At 37.8% G+C, this 25,598-nt stretch overlaps 1 protein-coding gene across 2 annotated transcripts in view; it reads left to right on the forward strand.

Annotated features, from left to right (window-relative positions):
* The first annotated feature begins 14,365 nt into the window (after positions 1–14,365).
* The window catches only part of LOC108718920 (potassium voltage-gated channel subfamily H member 8), a 169,593-nt gene continuing 158,360 nt past the window's right edge, over positions 14,366–25,598 (forward strand). For both annotated transcript variants that reach the window (XM_041565998.1, XM_041565999.1), the window contains exon 1: positions 14,366–14,582. In XM_041565998.1, the coding sequence (XP_041421932.1) occupies positions 14,507–14,582 (76 nt within the window). In that variant the 5' untranslated portion in view covers positions 14,366–14,506. The remainder of the gene's footprint in view (positions 14,583–25,598) is intronic.

Raw genomic sequence — 25,598 nt, forward strand, 5'->3', positions numbered from 1 at the left:
GACAGACTTGACTGACCTTGGAACTTCTCTGATCCACAATCACACACAGAGGAAAGGATGGTAGATTTATTTGCAGGACACTGTGCATTGATAACATCGGGGGTGAGGCAGTGATGTAGGAACAGACATGATGACATCAGAGGTGGGCACAATGATGTTGGTGGAGTTATGACACCAGGGCAAGGTTATTGCATCACTTAGATGCAACTGGTTGGATTTCTATCCAATGTTTTAAAGTGTTGATGCCCAGTTCAAAACCACACAGATGGCAACCCTATATTCTGTTTGATGATTAAACCCAATCTTTTAATTGCAGGTATGAGATCTATTATATAGAAATCAGTTATCCAGAAAGCTCTGAAATACAGCAATGCTAATTTAGAAAAAAAGCATTCTTATTTTTGCTTGATTTGCTTTTTTCTGTTATAATAAGAAAGGCGAGTATCTTAGTATTTAAATGCTTTTCGTGTACAGTATTGGCCAGATAATTGTTTGGATTTCATAAGGCTGAAAACCGAACAAAAAGTTCAGACCCGAACAGGCCTTACAATAACCGAACTGTTCGGGTCAAAACCAAACAGATGGCAACCCTAGAAACCCTAGAAACAGCACTGAGGCAGAAACAGGATCATAGCCTCCCTTATGCACCCTTAAAAGAAAGGGCTGTGTTCGTGTATTAGCTACCACCTCTATTTCCATTTCCCTAAAGAACAAGGAAAGGCTACTTCATGGGGATGGGGGGGGGGTAGTTGGGCAACATGATGTTAGACACCCTTCTGTGAATTAAACAGCAAAGTGTTTCCCTGGGTTGGTGCTTCTTTTCATAAAAATACACTGTCCTAGATATCTTTCTAATGAAGCACTGCCCTTACATAGTAACATAGTAAGTAAGGTGGAAAAAAGACACACGTCCATCAAGTTGAACCTTTTAACTTTTTTTTAACCTGCCTAACTGCCAGTTAAAAAAACCCCATCTGAAGCCTCTCCAATTTGCCTCAGAGGGGGAAAAATTCCTTCCTGACTCCAAAATGGCAATCGGACCAGTCCCTGGATCAACTTGTACTATGAGCTATCTTTCATAACCCTGTATTCCCTCACTTGCTAAAAAGCCATCCAACCCCTTCTTAAAGCTATCTAATGTATCAGCCAGTACAACTGATTCAGGGAGAGAATTCCACATCTTCACAGCTCTCACTGTAAAAAAAAAATTAAGATGGCAGAGCATCTATTCCTTAGTGGCTGATTGGTTGCTCTTGCACTTGTGCAATTTAGCACCTATGTCCAAGAGAGGGACCAATTACTAAGAGGGCTTAGTATAATGCAACCCCTCCCTCATATTGTTCTATTTGGAAGCCATGGATTCCAGGATTTGATGTTTCTCATAGAGGGTGGTGCATAAACTTCAAGTTTTAGAATCCACCACGTCACAATGCAATGAGGTCAGGGAGGGATTGCATAACACTGTGAGCTTAAAGTAGAACTATAGTCTACCTAGCAACAAAAGCCTGCCCTTAACTGCCTGCCAACGGCCCCCTCCTCTCTCCCCCCCAGCACTGTGCATTAAAAAAAACCTGACTCTAAAATGCAGAGCAGCGCAGCAGAATTCCTGGGCACCATCTTCTGCCCGTTGCATTCCCTTCCAGTTTCATCACCGACACAAAACCTGTGGGAGCATGCACAGAAGCAGGAATCAGCTTCAACTGCGCATGCTCCTGCAGGCTTAGGGGGTTATTTATCAGAGTCCGAATTTATCTCAATAATTACTGCTACAAACACTGATCAAATCTGCTCAGGTTTTTTACACTTATTTATTATTACATTTTCCTGAAAATTAGCTTTTTCACGATTTTTTTTGGATTTTTTCATCCGATTTTCATAAATGTCACTATTTTTTTCAGAATTTTCGCCAGAAAAACTTTAGGGTATTGCACGAAATCCAGCGCACATTAAAAAAATCATTAGGACTTCTACCATTGACTTATATGCAACCTCGACAGGTCTGAGGTGCCAGGTTTTCAGATTCTGACTTTTCCATCCTCAGGGTTTAATAAATTCTGAAAAATGTGTGATTTTCTAAAAGCCTGATGTTATATATAAAAAATCACAAATGTTGCATGATTTTTGCATTTGGAGTTTAGTAAATAACCCCTGTAGTGTCAGTGGTGAGACTGGAAGAGAATGCGGTTGTGGAGAAGATGGTGCCCACTGCTCTGTTTTTTTTATGGAGCACCTTTTTGACTAATGCACAGTGTGGGGATGGAAAGGGCAGTGGGGCAATGGTAGGCAGTTAAGGCGGGCTTTTGTTACTGGGGGCTTTCGTTCTTGTTATTATCATTATTCAGTATAAAAATAAAAACTGAGTAAATAGATAGGCTGTGCAAAATAAAAATGTTCTAATATAGTTAGTTAGCCAAAAATGTAATGTATAAAGGCTGGAGTGAGTGTATGTCTAAAAGAATAGCCAGAACACTACTTCCTGCTTTGCAGCTCTCTTGGTTTCCACTGATTGGTTACCAGGCAGTAACCAATCAGAGCCTTGGGGGGGCACATGGATCATAAACATGGGTCATAACTGTTGCTTTTAAATCTGAGCTGAATGCTGAGGATCAATCAGCGTCAGACTGGGCCGGCGGGACACTGGGAAAAAACCCGGTGGGCCCCAGCCCTCATGGGCCCTGCCGGCCCAGACAGGACCATTAGACATAGCTGGCGATCCTGACCTCCCCCCGCCCGATCGCATAAGAAAGGCACGATACTTGAAGCAGGTACGCACCGGCGGGGAGGGAGGGACAGAGGGAGCCTGGCGGGGAGCCCTGCCACTCGGAGGGGGGAGTGGCGGGGGCCCAGCTACTGGGGCCATGGTGGGTCTTTGATGTGTCAACCCTGGTGGGCTCTGACCCTCCACAGTCCGACCCTGGGCCCAGCTCTGCTAGCCAGTGCTCCTGACCTCCCTCCACCCGTTCGCGTAAGGAAGGCATGATGCGCAAAGCAGATACGTGCCGGCGGGGGAGTCCAGAGATTGGGGCAGCGCATGGCCCTGTCACTGGGGAGAAGTGGCGCTGGCCTGCTACGGGGGCTCGGTGGGGGTCACTGCTACTGGGCGGGTGGCGGCAGGGCCCTGATGTGTCAGCCCGGTGGGCCTTGTACTTGATCCCAACTAAGATATCATTAATGCTTATTGGAAGCAAATTCAGCCTATTGGGTTTATTTATTTAAATGAATTTCTAGTAGACTTAAGGCATGAAGACCCAATTACGGAAAGATCCGTTATCCGGTAAACCCCAGGTCCCGAGCATTCTGGATAACAGGTCCCATACCTGTACAAAGTTGCTTTAAGTATGCATACCTATGGCTGTTGGACTACATTTCCCATCATGCTTTAACTCTTGATAACATGCTGCAGAAGATGGAAGGTTTGTGTTCTCTGTAAATAAAGATAGAACTTTGCTTGACAGATAATACTTCCTATTACAGATATAGTGCATATTATTCCTAAGTCCTGTCGAAAAAATGTCAGCTATACAATGTACTTCACATCTTACTGTGACATAGTTCATAGTTTGACATAGTTCCTACCATCCAATTATTTTTTTTGTTGCAAATATTTTCGTCCTATCACACATAGCGGGTTATTTATCAAGGTCTGAATTACGAACCTCGAAAGATTTTTTCGTAATTTAATAAAGTCCGATCTGAAAACAATTTGGAGCTCTGAAGTTTGGCCGACCCTATTTTTTCAGGCTTTTTTCTTCATAAATATGGTCTATTCTGGCAATCGGAGTTGCCCTCCGTGGGCTTACTTTCTATGCTCCCTGGCTCATCTGTCAGAGCAGTAATACCCTGTCATTGGAGGTCCTCTACTACCCATACTGTTACCGAATGGATGACGGAAATGGGTTTTATCAAGAGAATAAAAGAACTATTGAGTTACGCACAGGGAAAGCAAGATTTATTTGTTAAAACGTGGTCTCCCTGGGTTATTTTGATGGAGTCCGAATCTTATTCCCACTATTCAACGGACTAGGAGCTATTCTACCATGTTCTTGTCTAGTCCTATAATTTACTGTTAAGACCTGCTGGAATGTTAACCCTACTTGTAAGTATAATGATGTCTGGTAAGGCATCTCGGAACGACTGAGCACCCCTTTTTCTTTTCCTTTCTCTCTTTTATTGATCTTTTAGATTATTTTACTTTTGAAGTGAAAAAGCTGACTCTATCGTGCTTTATTACTTCCTGTTTCTTCCATTTTTATTAATGATACTTAGGGGCAGATTTATCAAGGGTCGAATTTCGAAGTTAAAAAAACTTCAAAATTCGACCATCGAATTGGGCAAATTCAATAGTCGAACTTTTCTTTTTGAATTTTTTGGCCGTTTTCGATCGTCCGATCGATCGTAGCAATTGTTCGAATCAAACGATTCGAAAATTTTCAAAAATAAAACTTCGACTTTTTAAAACTTAGCCAAATTTTTTTTTTAATCGATCGATCCAACGATTTTCAAAAATAAAACTTCGACTTTTTAAAACTTAGCCAAATTTTGGTTCTAGGTTCTAGGAGGTCCCCATTGGCTAACCTGCTATTCGGCAGGTTTAAAGTGGCGAAGTGTCGAAGTCGAAGTTTTTTAAAGAGGCAGTACTTAGATTTTCGAATGGTCGAATATTCAAAGTATTTTCGAATCGAAGTCGAATTTGGCCTATTCGATGGTGGAAGTACCCAAAAATTACTTCGAAATTCAACGTTTTTTAATTCGAAAATTCACTTCAACCTTTGATAAATCTGCCCCTTATAAAAGCAAAAAGCATTTATAGAGATAGAGATTTATAAATGGTGTAAGGATTGCACAAGTATTCGCTAGTATAATAAACACTCAACTAGATGACTGTATATCTATGTACTTGGCAACATTTGGAACCAGACACAGTTGATATTGTTTTTATGAGAACCTATGTTTGTTATAGGATATAATTCTATACTACTGTGGATTCTATTTTCTTACTTCATGCTGGTCATGTGCACAAGAATTGCTTTTTGTACTGGTTAAATAAATAATATATTTAAAAAAAAAGGTGGAATACATCGGCATAACGTTTGGGGGCCAGCCCCCCTCACAAGAAAATCTTCCAGGCCCCTAGATGGAGAGGTTGCCTTTTAGTTATCTTTTAGTATGTTATAGAATAGCTAATTCTAAGCAACTTTTCAATTGGTCTTCATTATTTATTTTTTATAGTTTTTGAAATGTTTGCCTTCTTTTTCTGATTCTTTCCAGCTTTTAAATGAGGGTCACCATCTAAAGAACAAATGTTCTGTAAGGCTACAAATGATTTGTTATTGCTACTTTTTATTACTCATTTTCTATTCAGGCCTCTCTTATTCATATTCCAGTCTCTTATTCAAATCAATGCATAGCTTGTTGGGTCATGTGGACAATAACAACCAGATTGCTAAAACTGGAGAGCTGCTGAATAAAATGTTAAATCACTCTAAAACCACAAATAATAAAAAAATCAATTTCTAAATTGTCTCAGAATATCGATCTCTCCATCATACTAAAAGTTGATTTAAAGGTGAACAACCTCTTTAAAATTCATTATAATTATTGAATGTGAATTTCTTGCATCTATAATTTAATATATAATATAAGTTTTCTGTCCGTAGAATTCTTATTGATGAATTGTTATCCATGTGGATTTCATTCATTTCTATAGAGAACTAGGGGGCGCTGTAGGACAGCTCTACACTTTTAGTGACCCTTTAAGGGGGGTTGTAAAGATTGTTAGTCAACCAAATTTTATAGACGACAAATATCAACAGTTTGCTGGGAGTTGTAGCCCAGCAGCATCAGGGTTGTATAGTATTCTTGAATCAACTTTGTCTGTTCACTTAAAAAAGATGTTTATTTTAAAGGTGTGAAATTTAATAGAGAGATCTTGACATGAAACCAGCATAGTCTGAAATATGAACGTCTTTCTCATAAAACCAACAATTATGCATCCTAAATCTACACCGGGAATGTTTTTATGCATGTCTTTAATGGCTTTTTATCTTTAGGCACGTTTTAAATAATGTAGGCATGAGCCTCATTTCAAGCCTCTTGAGAATCTCAAGAGAACAGAGCAGCTTGGAGGCCCTCATTTACTAACATGTTGCAACCGGTGCAATAAATCATTCAGACCATCCAGACATTCGCATTCAGTAGTTTAACTGCGCTACAATAATTATAGATAATATCTAATTGGTTGTTATGCATTGCACTGGAGGAAATACACAAAGAATGGCTAATGACTGCTACTACAAAATTAAAGAGAAGGCTAGTATGATACTTTGGTACTGCAAATAGATAGTTATTTATGGGAGAATACAACAGGCCACTTTTTTAAAGGAGAAGGAAAGCTTCAATACAAGGGGGTGCCAAATGTTAGGGCACCCACCAAGGATTGTAATCACTTACCTGATACTCTGGTATAGAGACCTGCGCGGGTCCATTTTTTGGAACCCGACCCATACCCGCAACCTGTCATCTGCAACCCGGATTCTTAATCACATTCAAACCCGCTTTGACCCGCTATCTGACCCACAAGTACCTTATCCGCAACCCAGACCCGCGACCCGCTAACCATCAAGAATCAGGAAGTGCTGTCATTGTAAACCAGAAGTGACATCATCGGAAGTAGGCGTGATCAGAAAAATTCAGTAAAACAGGAAGTGCTGTAATTGTAAAGCGGAAGTGACCTCATCGGAAGTAGAAATGAACAGAAAATAGGAGTAAAAATCACTATTGAGAAGACCTGCGGTGCCAACAATTTTTTTTCCACAAATCTCAAAAAATGTGTGTTTTTAAAAACCACAATTTTGCCAGGTAAAAGTTGTCGAGGTCCTATAGAAGTCAATAGAAGCTGTGCTGATCATATTGGATCATTTTTAATCAATTTGGGCTTTTAGAGGTTTTCTCATTTTTTTTCAGTTCGTTCAGAGCTTTTTTCATTCGTGCTTTTTAAACTGAGATCTTTTAATACATTTCATGACATTAGTGGTTTTAGAAAAAGTGAGTTTAGTCATGGTTTCAAAAATCTCAAAAACCACAAAAATGAGACTGACGATAAATAGGCCTCCAGATCTTACTTGTTCTCATTATTAATATCTTCTGACTTGCTTCTTAATTATTCTTATGATTGACATCCCTTGGCCTCTCACTGTTCTTGTGCTTTTTTTTACATGCACCATTTTTTACATGCAGCCATTCGCATCAAGTGTTTCCTGTATTACCCTGTTTGTGCTTACTTTCTCTCAGCTCTTTTATTTCTATTCTTTTAGTGGAACACCTTTTCTTTTAAAACTACAGCATATTCATTTCTTACTTGAACATACCACCGGGGAGCATTATTAGCATGTGTCTGTATTTCATTCATACTGAAACAACATATGGAGGCAGATGTGAATTGCTTCCAAATGCAGTGCCAAAAGTGCATATAAAATGTGCCCTGCTCTGCCTGTGGAACATAAGTCTGGTATTTGTTCTTGGGGTTTAATAGCATTTGAAAATAAATTATTATTAGGGGTCCCTAAGGTGTTTAATCATATGCTGGGGGTGCTGTGTTATTCACAGGGAAGATGAAGCATATTGATTTAAAGGTATGTCTTTAAATCAATATTATACCAACCATTTGGTTTTTTTGGTGTGCTACCACAATTAATGTGGACGTGGTCTTGTGGCAACATGGCTGTGTTTTAAAGTGGGTGTGGTTTAAAACAAAGGGAGTGGTCAACACTGGCTTCCATTATCGGCCCTCCACTATGTAGGCCAGAAACCTTTCGGCCCTCGGTACCACAGAAGTTGGACAGCACTGGTTTATAGTATTTTTCTGAGTAGGGGCCCAAACACATTCACTTTTATTGTAATGTCACCTCAGCATTACCATGGATAAACCTTTTCAAGCACATTGCATTTGTAGAGATATAACAGGGCACTAACAAATAATATGTATATTCATTTAATATAACAATTACTTTTGACCATATGGTGGCCACTTTGGCACTGTTCCTTAAACGAAAAACTGCTGTTTCCCGTTGCAAACCAGACAGATATTTCCTTTTAACATTGAACTACACAAGGCTGATGAAGGATAATTGCTGACTGACTACTCTGGGTTACTGCACTGGGGAAACATTTTACTATATAAGTGAGCTTTCCTAACAGCAGCACTTACCTACTTGCACAAAGCCAATTATCTGCAATGCTGTTTTAGAGGCTGGTGAAACTAGAATCTTCATGCCCATGAGGAAAAGGGAAATAAGCTTGAAATATCCTACCGTTATGTCTGCTATCACAATGGGATAAATTATTTCTCATTTTACTTCAAATGGTTATGGGCATCCTTGATGATTGATTAAATGTGTCTTGTGCAAACTAGTTAATAAACTACTATAAAATAGCATTACAAAGGGTATCTAGATTCACAGAGGAAACAATATACTTATCAGAGCAGGCTCATCCAAATGTAATAGTTAAGTAGTACAAAGGGTTGTTCAACTTCTAGTAAACTTTTAGGGGCACATTTACTTAGCTCGAGTGAATGAATAGAAGGAAAAATACTTTGAATTTCTAACTTTTTTTGGCTACTTCGACCATCGAATTGGCTACTTCGACCTTCGACTACAACTTCGACTCCGAATCGAACGATTCAAAGTAAAAATCGTTCGACTATTCGACCATTCGATAGTCGAAGTACTGTCTCTTTAAAAAAAACTTTGAAGGTCCCCATAGGCTTTCTAACAAATTTCTGATCGAAGGAAAATCATTTGATCGATGGATTAAATCGAATAGCGGTAAATCCTTCCACTTCGATATTCGAAGTCGAAGGATTTTGCTTCGACGGTCGAATATCGAGGGTTAATTAACCCTCGATATTCGACCCTAAGTAAATTTGTGTAATGTAGAGGGATATTCGAAGACAATTTGCAATTAGATTTCTTTAAGTTAACTTAAAGATGAACCAGCCCTGTAGCAACATTATCATTGCAATGGATGACAAGTTGCTTGCAAGGGATAAAGGTTTGACTATAAGGATATGTGCTCTATAGTTGCGTTTCCCAATGTGGCCACAACTCTGGTAAGACTGTTCCAAGTGTGCTATTCATAAGGCTTAGATCAGTCATCAAAATAAACCATGACCATCGAGAACAAAAGCTGATACCGGGACCAAAGAAACACTGATAGGCAGTACCTGCCAGTAACCTAGAAGAAGTGCTTAGACCAATGGTCATTGCTATATTGAGAACAATGTAAAATAATATTTTAATAAGGAGATGCAAATATATATATACACTATTCATCATTTGCAAAACAGGTGATTGAGTGACAATTATTGAACAACTGTTTAAAATAAAAGGAGGTTCTGCAAGTCTTATACTATAGATCATAATGGTAGAAGCAACTTCTTAATAACCCCCTCCTAAAGTGGCATGAAGGCTTATATGATTAAGGGAGATTTTGTTGCCCCCAAGCCAGGCGGCATTGTGTTGATTAAATATTGGTAAAGATGAGTGAGTTGGTAGGGATTTGATTTGCTCAGCAAATGAACTAAATTGCAGTGATTAAAATTTAGTGTGAACATGCAAAATGTAGTTTTCTTAGTTTTTCTAATAGATAACTAATAAAAAGGCTGTAATATATAAGTAGTCATGAGAACCCAAATGTTATTTCATAGGGACTTTCCATGGTTCCCAACATATTAAGACCCATTATGCATTCAGCTGTCTATTCCATTTGGAAGTGTTTGCTATACCCTATATTTCCCAGGCAGCAATGCTTGAGACTGCTAATTCCTCTGTATGAATTTAGCAGCCAAAACATGGTGGAGTTAAAAATAAAGATAAAAATGTTTCACAGTCTTCTGTAATTATTGTTAATTTGATATACCAGCTACCAATTTACTCACTCAAGAGGAGAAATGATCCAACACACTGTAGCAATCAAGACAAATTGTTACTCAATGTTTGAGAAATAATTTATCTATATATCTCTTTACACCTTTCTTGCTAAAAAGGATATATGGCTCCTCGACAGGAAATCACCCATTATTATCTCTCTGGGTAGGGAATTCCATAACTTGACTGCTAATATGTTAAGTAATTCTCTTACCTTGTTAAGCATCCTTTCCTTTATTTTTGTGGACGTCTTTTCGTTGGTTTCACCATCTTCTGGAAACAATACTTTCTATGGACATTTTACATATTGTTTGTTATGCAGCTATAGGACCTATTACCCAGAATGCTGGGTACATGGTTTTTCAGATAAGGAAACTTTCCATAATTTGGATGACCATATCTTAAGTCTGCTAAAAAAACATTTAAACATTAATTTAACCCAATAGAATTGTTTTGCCACCAATATGTATTAATGCAGCTTAGTTATCGTCAATTACAAGGGAAAAAAAGGTACAGGTATAGAACCTGTTATCCAGAATGCTCGGGACCTGGGGTTCTCCGGATAATGGATCTTTCCATAATTTGGATCTTATAAACAGTAAATAAACCAAGCAGGCTGGTTTTGCCTCCAATAGGTATTAATTATATCTTAGTTTGGATAAAGTACATGGTACTGGTTTATTATTACAGAGAAAAAGGAAATCATTTTTAAAATTTTGAATTATTTGGATAAAATGGAGTCTGTGGGAGACGGCCTTTCCGAAATTCAGAACTTTCTGGATAACGGATCCCATACCTGTAATGATTTGTTTAAAAAATGTCATTATTTGCTTAAAATGGACTTTTATGGCAGACAACTCTACCGTAATTCAGAGCTTTCTGGATAGTGGGTTTTTTGGAATCTCATATCAGTATTTAATTGTAGTAGTTCCATGTCTTACAGTTACTAGAAAACAATGACGTTTTACATAAAAAAAGAAAACCCTGGATGGCTTTGCCATCAATATGGAGTCATGCTAGCTTAGGTAAATGTTTGTGCATAGTACTGTCCAATTATAACAGAGAAAATGCAAATCAGTAAAAAAGAAGGCTTGTATAAATAGGACTCTATGGCAAATGGCATGTTTCCAGCTTTCTCGATTAGGGGTTCTTGGCCTGCTGTTCCATAGTTCTTTCATAAAGCCAGCAAATGCAGAAACCTACAGCTTGGAGACAATCTCCCATAGAGTCCATTTTAAAGGGGTTGTTCACCTTTGAGTTAACTTTAGCTTTTTATTCAGCAGCTCTCCTGCTGGTGCTTTCAGCATTCTGGTTACTAGGATCCTAATTATCCTAGCAACCATCCATTGGTTTGAATAAGAGACTGGAATATGATAAGTGGTCTTAAATAAAAATATGAATCTTAAAAAGTAGCAATAACAATACATTTATAGCCTTGCAGAGAATTATTTTTTGTTTTTCAGATCTGGGTCAGACCCCCATTTGAAAGCTCGAAAGAGTCAAAAGAAAAAGGCAAATAAATAAAAAAACTATAAAAAAATTAAGACCAATTGAAAAGTTGCTTAGAATTGCCTATTCTATAACATGCTAAAAGTTAACTTAAAGGTGAACCAATCCTTTAAGCAAATAATTCTATTTTTCTTTAATTACTTTCTTTTTCTCTGTAATAATAAAAAGTGCTTTCTACTTGATGGTTACTAAGCTGCATGTATTCATGTTGGAGGCAAAACAATCCTATCATTTTATTTAATGCTTAAATGATTTTTAGTAGATTTAAGGCATGAAATCCATAGCTACACTGGAATCCATTACTTGGCATCTCTGGATCGACATTTGATTGTTGCTTTGTGAACATTTGGTGCCAAAAACAGATGTGCAAACAAACCAGGATGTCACATGACTGCTAAATGTGCCATGTTTGGGATGAATCTAGTAATCTAGTAACAATGCAAATCATTATTGTATAGTTGTAATAAGGGTGTGGCTGTATATGGCAGTTGCTTTAATAAAAGTTTGACTATATATGGAAGTTACTGAATTCTGTACTATCTGTTGGGAACTGCCTTCATACAGTTAATACTGCCTTAATACATGAGTGTTAAGGTCAGAGAAAGCAGGTAACATTACAGCACTGTCAGCTGGGCTGCAAAAGAGAATTTGCTGTTAAAGTAGTTGTTTACGTTCCAACACTTCAGTTCAGTTGGTTTCAGATAGTTCACCAGAAACAAAGACTTTTTTCCAATTACTTCCTATTTTCTATGTATGACCGTTTTTCTAATATTGAAGTGTAAGTCTTATTTTTTACCTTTCCAAATCAGCTCTGGGAGGGGGGGTCGCTGACTCTCTAAACTGTTCTAAATTGATACATTAGTTGATAAATTTCTTATCTTTGTCCCTGCTGAGCAGAATCCCTGAGCTTCATTACAGGCAGCTATTAGAATTGATACAATAGTTGTTAATATTCCACAGATACTGCTAAGAAACTAAATGTTGCAAAATTGTAACAGTTCAGAATCTGCACCTGAATTACTGAGCTGCCAGACTGGAACACCAGAAACAGGAACGTTAAACTTTAAACTTTAGATTTTGGAAAAATGGTAAAAAAAAAAAAAAGGAAAGCAATTGAAATAATTCTTTATTTTTGGAGAACAATCTGAAAACAACTGAACTGAAAAAAAGAATGCTAAAGACCTGTGGTTTTCCTGATAATGTTTTTTTTTCCGAAATTTGGATCTTCGTACCTTAAGGCTACTAGAAAATAATTTCCACATGAAATAAACTCAATAGACTTGTTTTGCTTCCAATTAGGATTACTTACATGTATATCTTAGTTTGGGTCAAGTACAAGGTACATTTTTATTATTACAGAGAAAAGGAAATCTTTTTCAAAAATGTGGATTATTTGGATAAAATGGAGTCTAAAGATGGCCTTCTTGTAATTCTGATCTTTCTGGATAACAGGTTTCTGGATAATGGATCCCATATCTTGAGTATGTCATGAAGAGCAAAGGCTTCAATTTGTACATCCGATGATTATATGTCTTTCTCAGCTTTCAGAGAGGAGTCAATTTGGGAAATTATGTTGATTTAGAATTGCACAAAAGTTATGGAAACCAATACCATCAGCAATGGAATAGAATGTAGGATTTATCAAGGGTTTAACCATCAGGTGTGCCATTTTAACCATTCAAAATTATTGACTGCCACTCACTCTCTTTAGAGGAGCACTGTATTTGGGAGTTGCTAAGTATATGCATTAATGCAAAGCATAATTAAACTTGGAACCAAACAAGTTCCAGCAACTGAGTAAATTGTAATTGAGGAATGAGAGTTTTATAGAGCTTCTTATGCGAGAAAACAGAGATTACCCAGCAGACAGCTGTAACAAAATGGGAAACCAATTTTGTGACTGCATTTTCAAAGTTTATTCCCTACAAGCTATATTTTGTAAATGGTTGTATATCCCAAGATGGGTTCAATTGAGTAACACTTGTAAATAGGATTATATATATTGCACTTAAAGGGATACTGTCATGGGAAAAAACTTTTTTTCAAAATGAATCAGTTAATAGTGCTGATCCAGCAGAATTCTGCACTGAAATCCATTTCTCAAAAGAGCAAACAGATTTTTTTATATTCAATTTTGACATCTGACATGGGGCTAGACATATTGTCAATTTCCCAGCTGCCCCAAGTCATGTGACTTGTGCTCTGATAAACTTCAATCACTCTTTACTGCTGTACTGCAAGTTGGAGTGATATCACCCCCCCTCCCTTTCCCGCCCCCAGCAGCCAAACAAAAGAACAATGGGAAGGTAACCAGATAGCAGCTCCCTTACACAAGATAACAGCTGCCTGGTAGATCTAAGAACAACACTCAATAGTAAAAACCCATGTCCCACTGAGACACATTCAGTTACATTGAGAAGAAAAAACAGCAGCCTGCCAAAACAGCATTTCTCTCCTAAAGTGCAGGTGCAAGTCACATGACTGGGGGCAGCTGGGAAATTGACAAAATGTCTAGCCCCATGTCAGATTTCAAAATTGAATATAAAAAAAAAATCTGTTTGCTCTTTTGAGAAATGGATTTCAGTGCAGAATTCTACTGGAGCAGCACTATTAACTGATGCATTTTGAAAAAAACATGTTTTTCGAAGACAGTATCCCTTTAAGTAAATACAAATTTATAAAATTGTAATAACCTTTATTCTCACTAAATGGTTAAAAATGCAAACAATGAGCTTGAAAAAGTTAAGCAATAAAATGGCTTGCTTGGAAAAAATGGGGTTAAAGGTAATGCTCAACACACACACAGCAAAAATGTCTTTCAGCAGCTTCAGAATAAAAACAAGCCTTTCTCCTTTGAATTAGGACCATGCAGCTCTGCCTGCTCGTGCACAGCACAAAACCACACCTATAAGGCTGTCCAGACACAGAATCTGTCAGGATACAGACTTTGGCAACACTGCCACTTCACCCACCACCTCCTCTTCCTCATTTCATCCCTCCCCCACTGCACTTTCTCCCAAAACATCCTTGTCTATAAACTTTGATGGAGAATTACACACTGAGCTGGAAAAATGCCTGTTATGAAAGGATTATTAGCACCCCAGAACACCTTCCTAGATACAATAGCAACTAGATTCGATGGGACACGTAAGTCTGCACTTTTTATCTACCTTATTCATTCAAATCTAAATTGCAGTTATATTTCAGTGTTGGTATTTATGGAGAGATTTCCCTGAAATGTGATTTTTTGCAGTAGAAGTATCCATGGGAAAAGCAGCATGCTTGTATCATGTTTTCTCTATATTCTGGTAACTTTTTGTTAGTATAAAGTGCTGCCTTTTGCATTTCATCTTTCTATATGGTTTTTTTTCCGTAATAGGTGCTTGGAATATTCACTGTACTGTACTACAACCATCACGTTATTGCATTTCAGCACCATGGAGAGTTCTCAACTTTCACTGATTGTAGCTTCCCAGATGCTGCTACAGTATATCCATGCCCGTATGGTCATTCATTCAAATAAATCTGCTGGAGATTAAAAGATTATTTAACATTATGTTTTGAGGACAGTTTTGGGAAAGACTCTGCTTCTGAATTCTGCTTTTCTCACATTAGTTGTATTTCATTCTACCACCTAAGTGATGCTAGTCTGACTAAAGAAAAGCACACTGCTTCTAATTATTGTGTCAACCAAAGTCTTTGAAGGTGTAGGTGCAGCAGCATGCTGATGGTTACTTTGATATTCATCTGACTAAGAGAAAATCTGAATTGCTAAACATACCTGGTTGTGAAAGAATCTCTAAGAAACCTTTCAATTACAGTTCTCCCAGTAACATATGTAATGTATAATTGGCTTTCTAGCATAACCTATTTTCTGTTTATAATGCAATGCATTTATGTAGTTGCATTTGTTTGCGCCTCGTGCTTGATCATAAAATTATAATGCTTACTCCCGTTTGATAAATTAATCAAATGTCCCTGCTGCTCTCCCCCTCTTTTGTCCAACAATTCTGTGCAGTGGAAAGCCTTACTGTAAGTCTCTTTGCCTCTATTTATCCTCGGAACTCTGCACTAATAACCATCCTCATGACTGACTGAGCAGTGGTCTAGATAGAGAATGAGGTTATTTAAGCAGGTATATTGTAATATTTTTCTGCAAAGGAAAAACATATTCTCAATAGTTTGTGCCTTTATCACATTTCGCTTTATAAAACAGGAACCTGTTATGAAATGTTACTTTTCTCTGTGGATGCCCATTAAGTTCCAGTAACTAAATCCTCATTTCTCTAGGAATAAGCTTAGTGGTTCAGTAAAGCAGATTGAAGGGAACATATTTAATAATGATAATCCCAAGACAAATATTTTGAGGTATGGTAACATAAACATCCAGTTAAGTTTAATATTAGCAATGCTGAAGCAGTGTGACAGTTTAGTGCATACTTCATGTCTAATAAAAGAACACGTCATTATTTGTACAAATATTTAGGGCAGACTGAGGCTGAGCAATTTCTGATTTATTATATGATTTATTATGTTATGTTATTTATTTATTAGGTGAGGGCATTTATTTTGACTATAAATGATGGCAGTTATAAAGGTAATGTGACTATTATGTTGACAAATAAATATGAATTGAAAATGAAAACATTGCGGACAGCAAAAGAAACATGAATTTCCCTTTTAATTTCAAAACCTTGAGTTCATTTGAAATATTAGGTTTAAATAGAAATAGAAAACGGTTTTAAACATCTTGTGATTGTCTCCTAAAGTATAACTTTTCCATTTTATTGTGATTATGTACTCTGTTCTCTTTACCAAATCCAGCACTGGAAATTGCTGCTCATAGATTTATTTATTTATTTTTTTTAATTTACACTGGGGGAATGATGTATGCTGTCATCAGTGATAGACTAATCCACAACAGAGTCTCTAATCCAGCGAGAATTAATTATAATTCCACCCAACAGAGCAGGGAAAAAAAAGGATCTCAGATTTTCTCAATAAAAATACAAGCAAAATGCATAATGAAGTTCCTCTTAAAAAGTATTATGGACACTGAAATTATGCATACATAAAAGAAAAGAAAATACTTCAAAGCCAAGAAAAGCCTTGGTTTAGATATGACATAGGACAGAAACCCTTTTTTTGTGTTTCCAAAACATACTGCACATTGTCCTTCTGCAAGTGTTCATGCAGTGTCCTACCTTAGGGTGCAAAATACTAGATTTGTATATGTATCAGTACAACTGGCATAACTATAGAGGAAGCAGACCCTGCAGTTGCTGGGGTCCTGCTTCCTCTATAGATATTTAAGGGCAAAGTAATCCCCCATCTCCCCAGCCCAGCTCCTACTTGCATCCAGGGAGTAGGGGAAGTAGGTGTGGGGGACACCAGCAGGGGGCAGATGGGGGACATCAGTGGGGGGGGGCAGAGAGTGGGAGGCAGTTATAGCTAGGCATTGCTGTGTTCTGGGCAGAGGTGGGGGGAAAGAGGGCAATTAATAAGAATCAGAATAGGTATGCCTGGGCAACATAACCAATTTCAGCATCATAAGGCTGCTAACAATGGAAAGCAACAGACCAATATCCTATAGCCTATATCCTATAGCTATTAATGTAAAACAATACTGAAATGGGGCATTAGTTGCCAATCGTTTTTTTTTTTTGTCTCTTAACATGACACACAAGAAATATAGACTAAAGATATATTTTATGTGTTTATAAGTAGGAGACTGGCCCCATCGCGCAGCATCTGATTATTCTACCACTGGGAGGCGCACTCTTTATTAAAGTTGCTGTTGGTTAGTCCATAATTCCAGTTGCCCTAAATGAATAACATTTAAAGTTAACCTTACATAAACCTTAGCAGAATTATTAAGCCACAACAGCATTCAAATTGGGACCTATCAACCCATAAATTAGGTATGGTTTCTGAAAAACAATAATTATCTATAATCAATATCTATTTTTTTTAAAAATTGCCACCATTTGGTCACTTATCTACATTATGCCCCTATAAGTAAAACTGTTTATGCATGCAAATGCTTAAAAACAAATCCTGATTGAACATAATTAACTAGACGCTAATAACCGCCTGAGTACAAACAGCATTCTCTGCCATGTTATAATTCATTATGCCAGTATATGAAAAGTCACTCATTATGATTTTTCTGTACCCAGCTACTAATCCCCCCCCATAAATGCACTATATACAAATGAAACCAAATACAGCTTTGTTGTCGTGAAAGTTTGGTAATTGCTTGTATATGAATAAAAATTCTGCATATTTTTCTTTCTTATTACATACTGTATAAAGAAAGGTAGAACTTTAGAGTTAGTCAATGTAAATGTATGCAGGTGATATAACAATTGACTCAATAATCATTGCAATTGTATAATAAGGTATAGAGGGCAAGATAATGAGAGTTTCCATCTTAAAGTTCTTTTCCAAAATTGAAGCTAAAGGCATTAGCATTCTATTGTAATATAATTTCTCGGTGTCAAAACAAAAATACTTATTCATCACCGAACACACAATGCATTAATGCATATAAAATGTCATATGCTTATTCCCGAAGTGGCTCAGATACATAAGGGATTGTACCAAGCTAAGGGCAATACCATATTTACATATGGAAAACAATATTGAGGCATGCTAATAAGGAGTTTATAATATACTCGAATAAGCTCTGCTCACATGCACTGGTGCAGGAATGAAATCCAGGCAGCATAAAATGCACATAAAGCCATATATCAGTCAAATTTCTCTACGCCAGTGAACAGCCACTGAGTTCATTTCTCATGCTGTCTTCTATTGTTTGCATTAGCCACAGTATAATCTACTTTCTATTGTATTTCATGCATACACAGGGAGACAGAATCAAATGACACATCCATGGGCAAACACAGACACATGCACACCCATATATAGAGAGAGAAAGAGACGGTGAAGAGAAGTCAATGCACACAGGGAATACCTTTTATTATTATTTTTTATTGCATAAATGTGTTGGTCCTCCTAGGGGACTTTAGTATAATATAGTGCAAATATTGTCTACCATAAGGAATTTCATAAAGATTGCAATAGTAAGAAATGACTTCATGTCCAAACTCCTAACTAAAAATAGGATCTGAAGATGATTGTATGTGTCAATAAATACTGCACTGTAATAATAAGTACACTGAGGACAAAAATGCTTTAAAATATAATATAGGTTGAATTTCAAATTTCCTATAAATTTTTTTGGCCATCTGTACTAAAACATCTAGATGTGTTGACTTTTTTTTTTAAATAACACAATTTACCTCTATAAGCAGGACTGTACTGGTATAGTGATTATTTTAGTATTTCTAGGTAGCAGAATGCAATAGACAGTTTACTTTACTTTAAGACAGATTTTGGAACGAATTCCATATTGAAGAAAAAAAGAAAGACATGCTATTACTGTATATGCTTAATTCAGTACTTTGTATTCAATTTTTCTTTTGTACAGTGACTTTTTCTTACTTTCGTTTTGGTGTATGTCAAGGTAAAAAATACATTTTCGCTGACCGTGTGGAAAAATGTTCACTTACAGATGTATTTTAATAATTTAACCATAGGTTGTTTTAGGCATGGTGGTTTAATGTGCATATCCCTATGGAACCCAGTGGACACTTATGACTACCTCATGGTGGGCAGGTTTGAATACTTGACCCGAAAAAATATATAATGGATCTTTATTGGTCCTAGTGTTAGAAGTGCTGACAGCACGTGTTTTTTTTTGTCCTACCATACTGTACAAAATTGTAGTTATTGGTACTGGGATATAGCATTACCATGGACAACCCCAAAGGGGCCATAATAATAAAAGGTGTAAAGTTTGCAACTGATCTAGTTACTAGGGATGCACCGAATCCACTATTTTGGATTCGGCCAACCCCCTGAATCATTCGCGAAAGATTCGGCCGAATACCAAAGCGGATCCAAATCCTAATTTGCATATGCAAATTAGGGGTGGGAAGGGGAAAACTTTTTTTACTTCCTTGTTTTGTGGAAAAAAGTTATGCAATTTCCCTCTCTTAGAAACAATGTAAGCAATGGATGCCAGATAGCAGGCCACAGTTCCACACAGTACAATAAATAAAAGAGGTAGTTCGCCTTCAATTAAATAATGGTACATTGATAACCAACAAGGAGTGAGGTTTGAGGCCCAGTCCGAGGACACCCTGATGATTTACAGCTAAAGCACACTGAATTCTTATGAACATCCCTTCACCCCCCAATAACAGCACACACAGTGACATAACACTAATCAGCTCAAGCTCAACAACCCCCAGTCACAGCACAGTCACTATATTGCATTACCTGAGGCCCAGATAACCAGATAGACTTAATAAATGTGCCAGCTGCTATCAATCAGCCACATAAAATTAGCCCCCTTCTACATTGCCCCCATTTATTAGTGCCAGCACCATATCATATGGCTATATGTACCTGTGCCAACAGCAAAATCCATCATATTATTACCTCCAATGTGTATCTATGCCAGCAGCGGCTAAAAATCCATCATACTGGCCCCAATTATCTGTGTACCTATGCCAGCAGCAGCCAAAATATAGCCCCAAATTTGTATCTGTGCTAACAGCAGCTAAAATATTGCCTCCACATCTGTGCCAACAGCAACCAAAATATTGCCCCTCAAATCTGTGCCTGTGTTAGAGCAGCAGCCCAAATATTGCCCCCCAAATCTGTGCCAACAGCAGACAAAATATTCCCCCCAAATTGGTACCTGTGCCTGCAGCAGTCAAAATATTGCCCCAAATCAGTGCCAATCTCCAAAATATTGCCCCCAAATCTGTGCCAACAGCAGTCAAATATTGCCCCTCAACCTGTACCTCTGCCAGTCAGCAGGCAAAATACTGCCCCCAAATCTGTACCTGTGCCAGGAGCCAAAATATTGCCCCTAAATCCGTACCTGTGCCAGCAGCAGTGAAAATATTGCCCCAAATCGGTACCAGTGCAAGCCAGCAGCCAAACTGTTGCCCCAAATTCTGTACCTGTGCTAGCCTCCAAAATATTGCCCCCAATAACTCTGCCAGCCAGCAGGCAAAATACTGCCCCCAAATCTGTACCTGTGCCAGTCAGCAGCCAAATATTGCCTTATATCTGCGCCAGCAAAATATTGCCCCCAAAATTTATGCCAGGCCAGCACCAACAGCAAAAATATTGAACTAGATCTGTATCTGTGCCAGCAGCCAGCATCAGAAAATAAGCCCAGTAGTCGGGTTTTCTCTGTGCGCAGCAGTAGCTCTCTTCGATGTGTGGAACACCAATGCGCCAGGCCAGCAATCTGCCTCTCTCTGCTGCCCACTTCTGTTTCAACGTTGCGTGATGTTGACGTTGGCACGCCTCCTACATCGCATGCGCATTATGAAGGAGTGCAGGAGACTCCAATGTCAGCAAGTAAGAGGGGGTGGGGAGCGTTGCCAGAACCGCAGCGCTACAGTCTTCAAATAAAAAAATCACACAAACATGGCCGGTCAGTGTATTAAATCTATATACAATTAAACCAGGGTTTATTAACAAAAAATTAAAAAATCAAAAAAAAATCCCCTTAAAAGTGCGCCCCTTATGATTGCGCCCTAGGAAGGTGCCTACTCTGTCTACCCCTAGTTCTGGCCCTGCCAGTTGCACTTAGCAGCCAAACAGGTCTTTGCTTTAATTTTCCAACTTGTCATCAACCTTATAAAACAAATTTCTAATTGGTTCTACCTTACTCTACTTTGTACCACCTTGATGTACTCATTTCCTACATTATGAATAATGAATAGGTACAGGTACAACTGTGTTAATCCATGAAACACTGCAGTGTACATTGAGCTTTTTTTGCTTGTTTTTTAATTGGACATGTAACTCACTGCTGTATAATCCTTGCAAGAGATGCTAATGGAATTTTATGCATGCTGGGACATAAGAAGATTATAAAAGGTTATGCATTGTAGTTGACAATTTGTCCCTATTGTAATATATGATCTTCTCTGGCCTTATCTTATTTTGTGATAGAAAGATAGAAAGATATTCCTTTCTAAGAGATTTGCCCAAGGAGATGTCACAAGTACTTTAGCAAATGACTTGTAATTGATATCTTGGGCCTTATGTGCTATTAACAAGTACAAAGTCAGGCTTAAGATCATGCAAACACCAACACACACCCTATAAAAAGCCCTAATGTCTATCCTTTCTTGCACTAAGCTATTTTATAACCATTGTTATAAAGCACAAGGTAGAATCTTGTGTGGTTCAGTTGAGCCGATGCATGCCCAAACTAGACCAGCTGATCAGCAATCTGGACCAACACCCCACTATGCCTCCCTACCCAGACCCGCTGCCTGATCCGCAATGAATCAACTTATCTTCCCTACCAAGGGCAAAACCAGAATTGACATTACTCCAGAGGTTCATCAACTGGATAAGGATACAAAAATAGCTGTATCCTCTGGGGGTGGTGGGGAATATCACTCCTGCACTTTAGCTGGGTGCCCACAAAGGTTACCCATGGACTGGCCACATTCCGCAGATGCAGAGTGGAGAGGTTTATTTGCAGGAAAGGGTAAATACATACAGTCAGGAAAATTATAAACATACAGGCAAAAATTACTTTGCACAGGCATTCATCTTATTTGATCCATGGGTAACACCCACTGGCTGAATAGACCAAACTCGCCTGCACACCTTGGCCCCCCTTAGTAGTTGTTGCTAGGTGCTCAGTCCTTGGGGGATACGGCTCTCCCCACGAGTAAAGGATTCTTCAAACGAAGTACTGGCACACAATAGCTTTGCAAAGGGGCGATTCCCCTAAGTGTTTATAACGTCAAACAAAAGTTGGGGAATCACCCCTTTGCAAAGCTATTGTGTGCCAGTACTTCATTTGAAGGATCCTAACACCGCCTGGCTGGCAATTTCTTCTGATTTCCTTTAGGTTTATGTGCCTTGAAAAAGAGCACACTTTGATCTTCAGAGCCCTGAGAAGAGCTCCAATTGTTTCTGCGCTCTGAAAGGGCTCAATTTCCAACCACTTATTTACTGTACAAATTCATTGATATCAGGCACCTTACAGAATCATTCCTCTCTGCATGATTCTCCTTCTAGCACCTCCTCTTCCCCTGCAAGTCTTGCTTCCTGTCACCTCACAGTGATTGTGGATTCTTCCCATCTTCACAGAGACAAAAGAGACAATGTAAAATCTTGATTTTGCATATAGGTAAATCAGTCACTCACTTTGTAAATACAGGCAAGGAATCAGCTACCCTATTTTTATAAGTTTTACTTGCTGAATAGACCTTCTTACCATAACTTACCAAGTCGAAAGTTTGAATGTCAGTGCTGAGCTCTACTGAGCCTGCTTAGGGTCATTTGATTACTCACTTCCTAGATCATAATCAACATCATCATCATTTAATTTTATAATTTGCCAGTAAGTTATACAGTGCTTTAAATAAATTTGAAACAAACTAGGGTCTCACAATAATTGAACAAATATTATTTAAGCAAGCTTCTTCTTACATCAGCTGTATTTGAATATATCCATCATCTTCACCATGTAGTGAAGAGTCTCATTATCACTACTGGGTTAAGAAAAGCACCTACCCCTTAGGCTAGTATTAAGTGGTCAAACAACTCAAGGGAACACATTATTAAGCACTAAAATGAGCTGAAGGAAACAGAGCACAACTGCTGGCATAGTGGCAATTAACTAGCTGATTCCATAACTTTTGTGCAATTCTAAATCAACATAATTTCCCAAATTAACTCCTCTCTGAAAGCTGAGAAAGACATATAATCATTCGATGTACAAATTGAAGCCTTAGCTCTTCATGACATAGGTATAGGATCCGTTATCCGGAAACCCATTATCCAGAAATTAAGGAAGGCCATCTCACATAGACTAAATTTTAATCAAATAATTACATTTCTAAAAAATTATTTCTCTGTTGTAATATCAGATTACCTTGTACTTGATCCCAATTTAGATATCAGTAATCCTTATTGGAGGCAAATTTATCCTATTAAGTTTATTTAGGGGCCGATTCACTAACTTCGAGTGAAGGATTCGAAGTAAAAAAACTTTGAATTTCGAAGTGTTTTTTGGGCTACTTTCGACCTTCGACTACGACTTCGACTTCGAATCGAAGGATTCGAACAAAAAAACCCTCGACTATTCGACCATTCGATAGTCGAAGTACTGTCTCTTTAAGAAAAACCTTCGACCCCCTAGTTCGCCATCTAAAACCTACCGAGCTCAATGTTAGCCTATGGGGAAGGTCCCCATAGGCTTGCCTAAGTTTTTTTGGTCGAAGGATAATCCTTCAATCGTTGGATTAAAATCCTTCGAATTGTTCAATTCGAAGGATTTAATCGTTCGATCGAACGATTTCGGTAAAATCCTTAGACTTCGATATTCGAAGTCGAAGGATTTTAATTCCCAGTCGAATATCGAGGGTTAACTAACCCTCGATATTCAACCCTTGGTGAATCGCCCCCTTAATGTTTAATAGATTTTTTAGTAGGCTTAAATTACGAAGATCGATATTATGGAAAGACACATTATCTGGAAACCCCCAGGTCCCGAGCATTCTGCATAGCAGGTTCCTGTATCTGCAAACTGAAAGTTCCCTATATTTTTTTCATCTTATTTCAGATTGTGTCTCAAAACATATTACTTTACATTTATTTAAATGTTTACAAGTCTTACCTATTTATATATAAAGTTCCATTTTTTAATTTGCTATTGTTTTTGTATTTATGAGATGACAGTGGATTCATAGTGACAAATTTAAACACCATAAACCTTTTTACAGATAATGAGCACACAGTACACAAAGTACTCCTGTAGCGATGATGGTTAAAAATTAGAACCACCCACACTTTTGGTAACCTTGGTAAGGAAAGGCGTATTGTCATAAGTTTTCTTTAAGCAGGCAATACTCGCTTCTTTTGGATGCTCAAAATAAGATTTTCTTTTTTATATTCAACACCTGAATACATGCTGAGCCCGGAGGCAAGAGGTAAAAGGATCAGGATAACAATAGACATTTAAGTGAGCTTCACAATTTGTATTGAACAATGTGTGCTATCTATGTTGGGGATCATGGACGTTTTATTGTGCACAGTCAATGGTTGGCATTAAAATTGACAGTGCTAAACAACATCTGTTGTGAAAGTTGTATCATTTTTGCAAAGACTTTAAAAGCTGCTATCAATATATTGTTCTTTATGTCTGGAGAAAGAGATTTAGATGCAGGATTACAACAGTATGTTGAAAAGCAAGTGACTGTCATAGTAAAAGGCTATTTTTCCATTTCAAATTCAACATCAGATTAATATAAGTATTTTTAATGTCCTCATCGTGTAGGCAATGCAAGAATGTGATGGGAAAGGGATTAAAACAAATAAACAAATACAAAAACTATTTTGGTAAAAACAGAAGCAAGTGAAGCTTAACAAAATTAGGATACCTTGAATACATCTAGGGGGTTATTTATTAAATTCGGATTTTTTGCACCTTAAAAAAAATCTTTCAGAATTCATTAAAGTCCGATGGTATGAAAACTCTGAATCCGAAAACCCGGCATCCCAAAGCTCTCGGGGTTGTGTATTAGTCAATGGGGAAGGTCCCAGTGTCTGCGTTGCTCTCAGTACTGATATCCGGATTTTGGGCCAAAAAGTCAGAAAACTTTGCCCGAACATATTTTTTCAAATGATAAATAAGGCCCATTCAGGAATCGGAGTTGCTCAGATTTTTATCTTAGAAATACTGAGATAAATTCAGAACTTGATAAATAACCAGTAAAACATAGAGAGGGTCTCCACACAGAAAAAGAGTTTACTCATCACATTAGGGAAGTGGTCCAGGTGCACTGCCCTGAGCCCTCAGCATAGGGAGCGGACAAACGAAAAGATGAATCTGGAGCAGGCACTCAAAAGAAGGCAGTCTTGTACCAAATTGTCAAAACAGAGCAAAATTGATTGTGTCCTGCGGCTTACGCGTTTCGGGTTTTCAACACTTAATAATAGGCTGATAAATAACCCCCTTAATCTTTGCAAATAAAGTGATAGAATAGTTTTTAGTGGTAGAATAGTTTTTAGTGCATTACAAATTTCAGACTGCTGAATCCTGGAATC

The sequence above is a fragment of the Xenopus laevis genome, chromosome 6L (genome assembly GCF_017654675.1).
Source record: "Xenopus laevis strain J_2021 chromosome 6L, Xenopus_laevis_v10.1, whole genome shotgun sequence".
In the NCBI taxonomy this organism is placed as follows: domain Eukaryota; kingdom Metazoa; phylum Chordata; class Amphibia; order Anura; family Pipidae; genus Xenopus; species Xenopus laevis.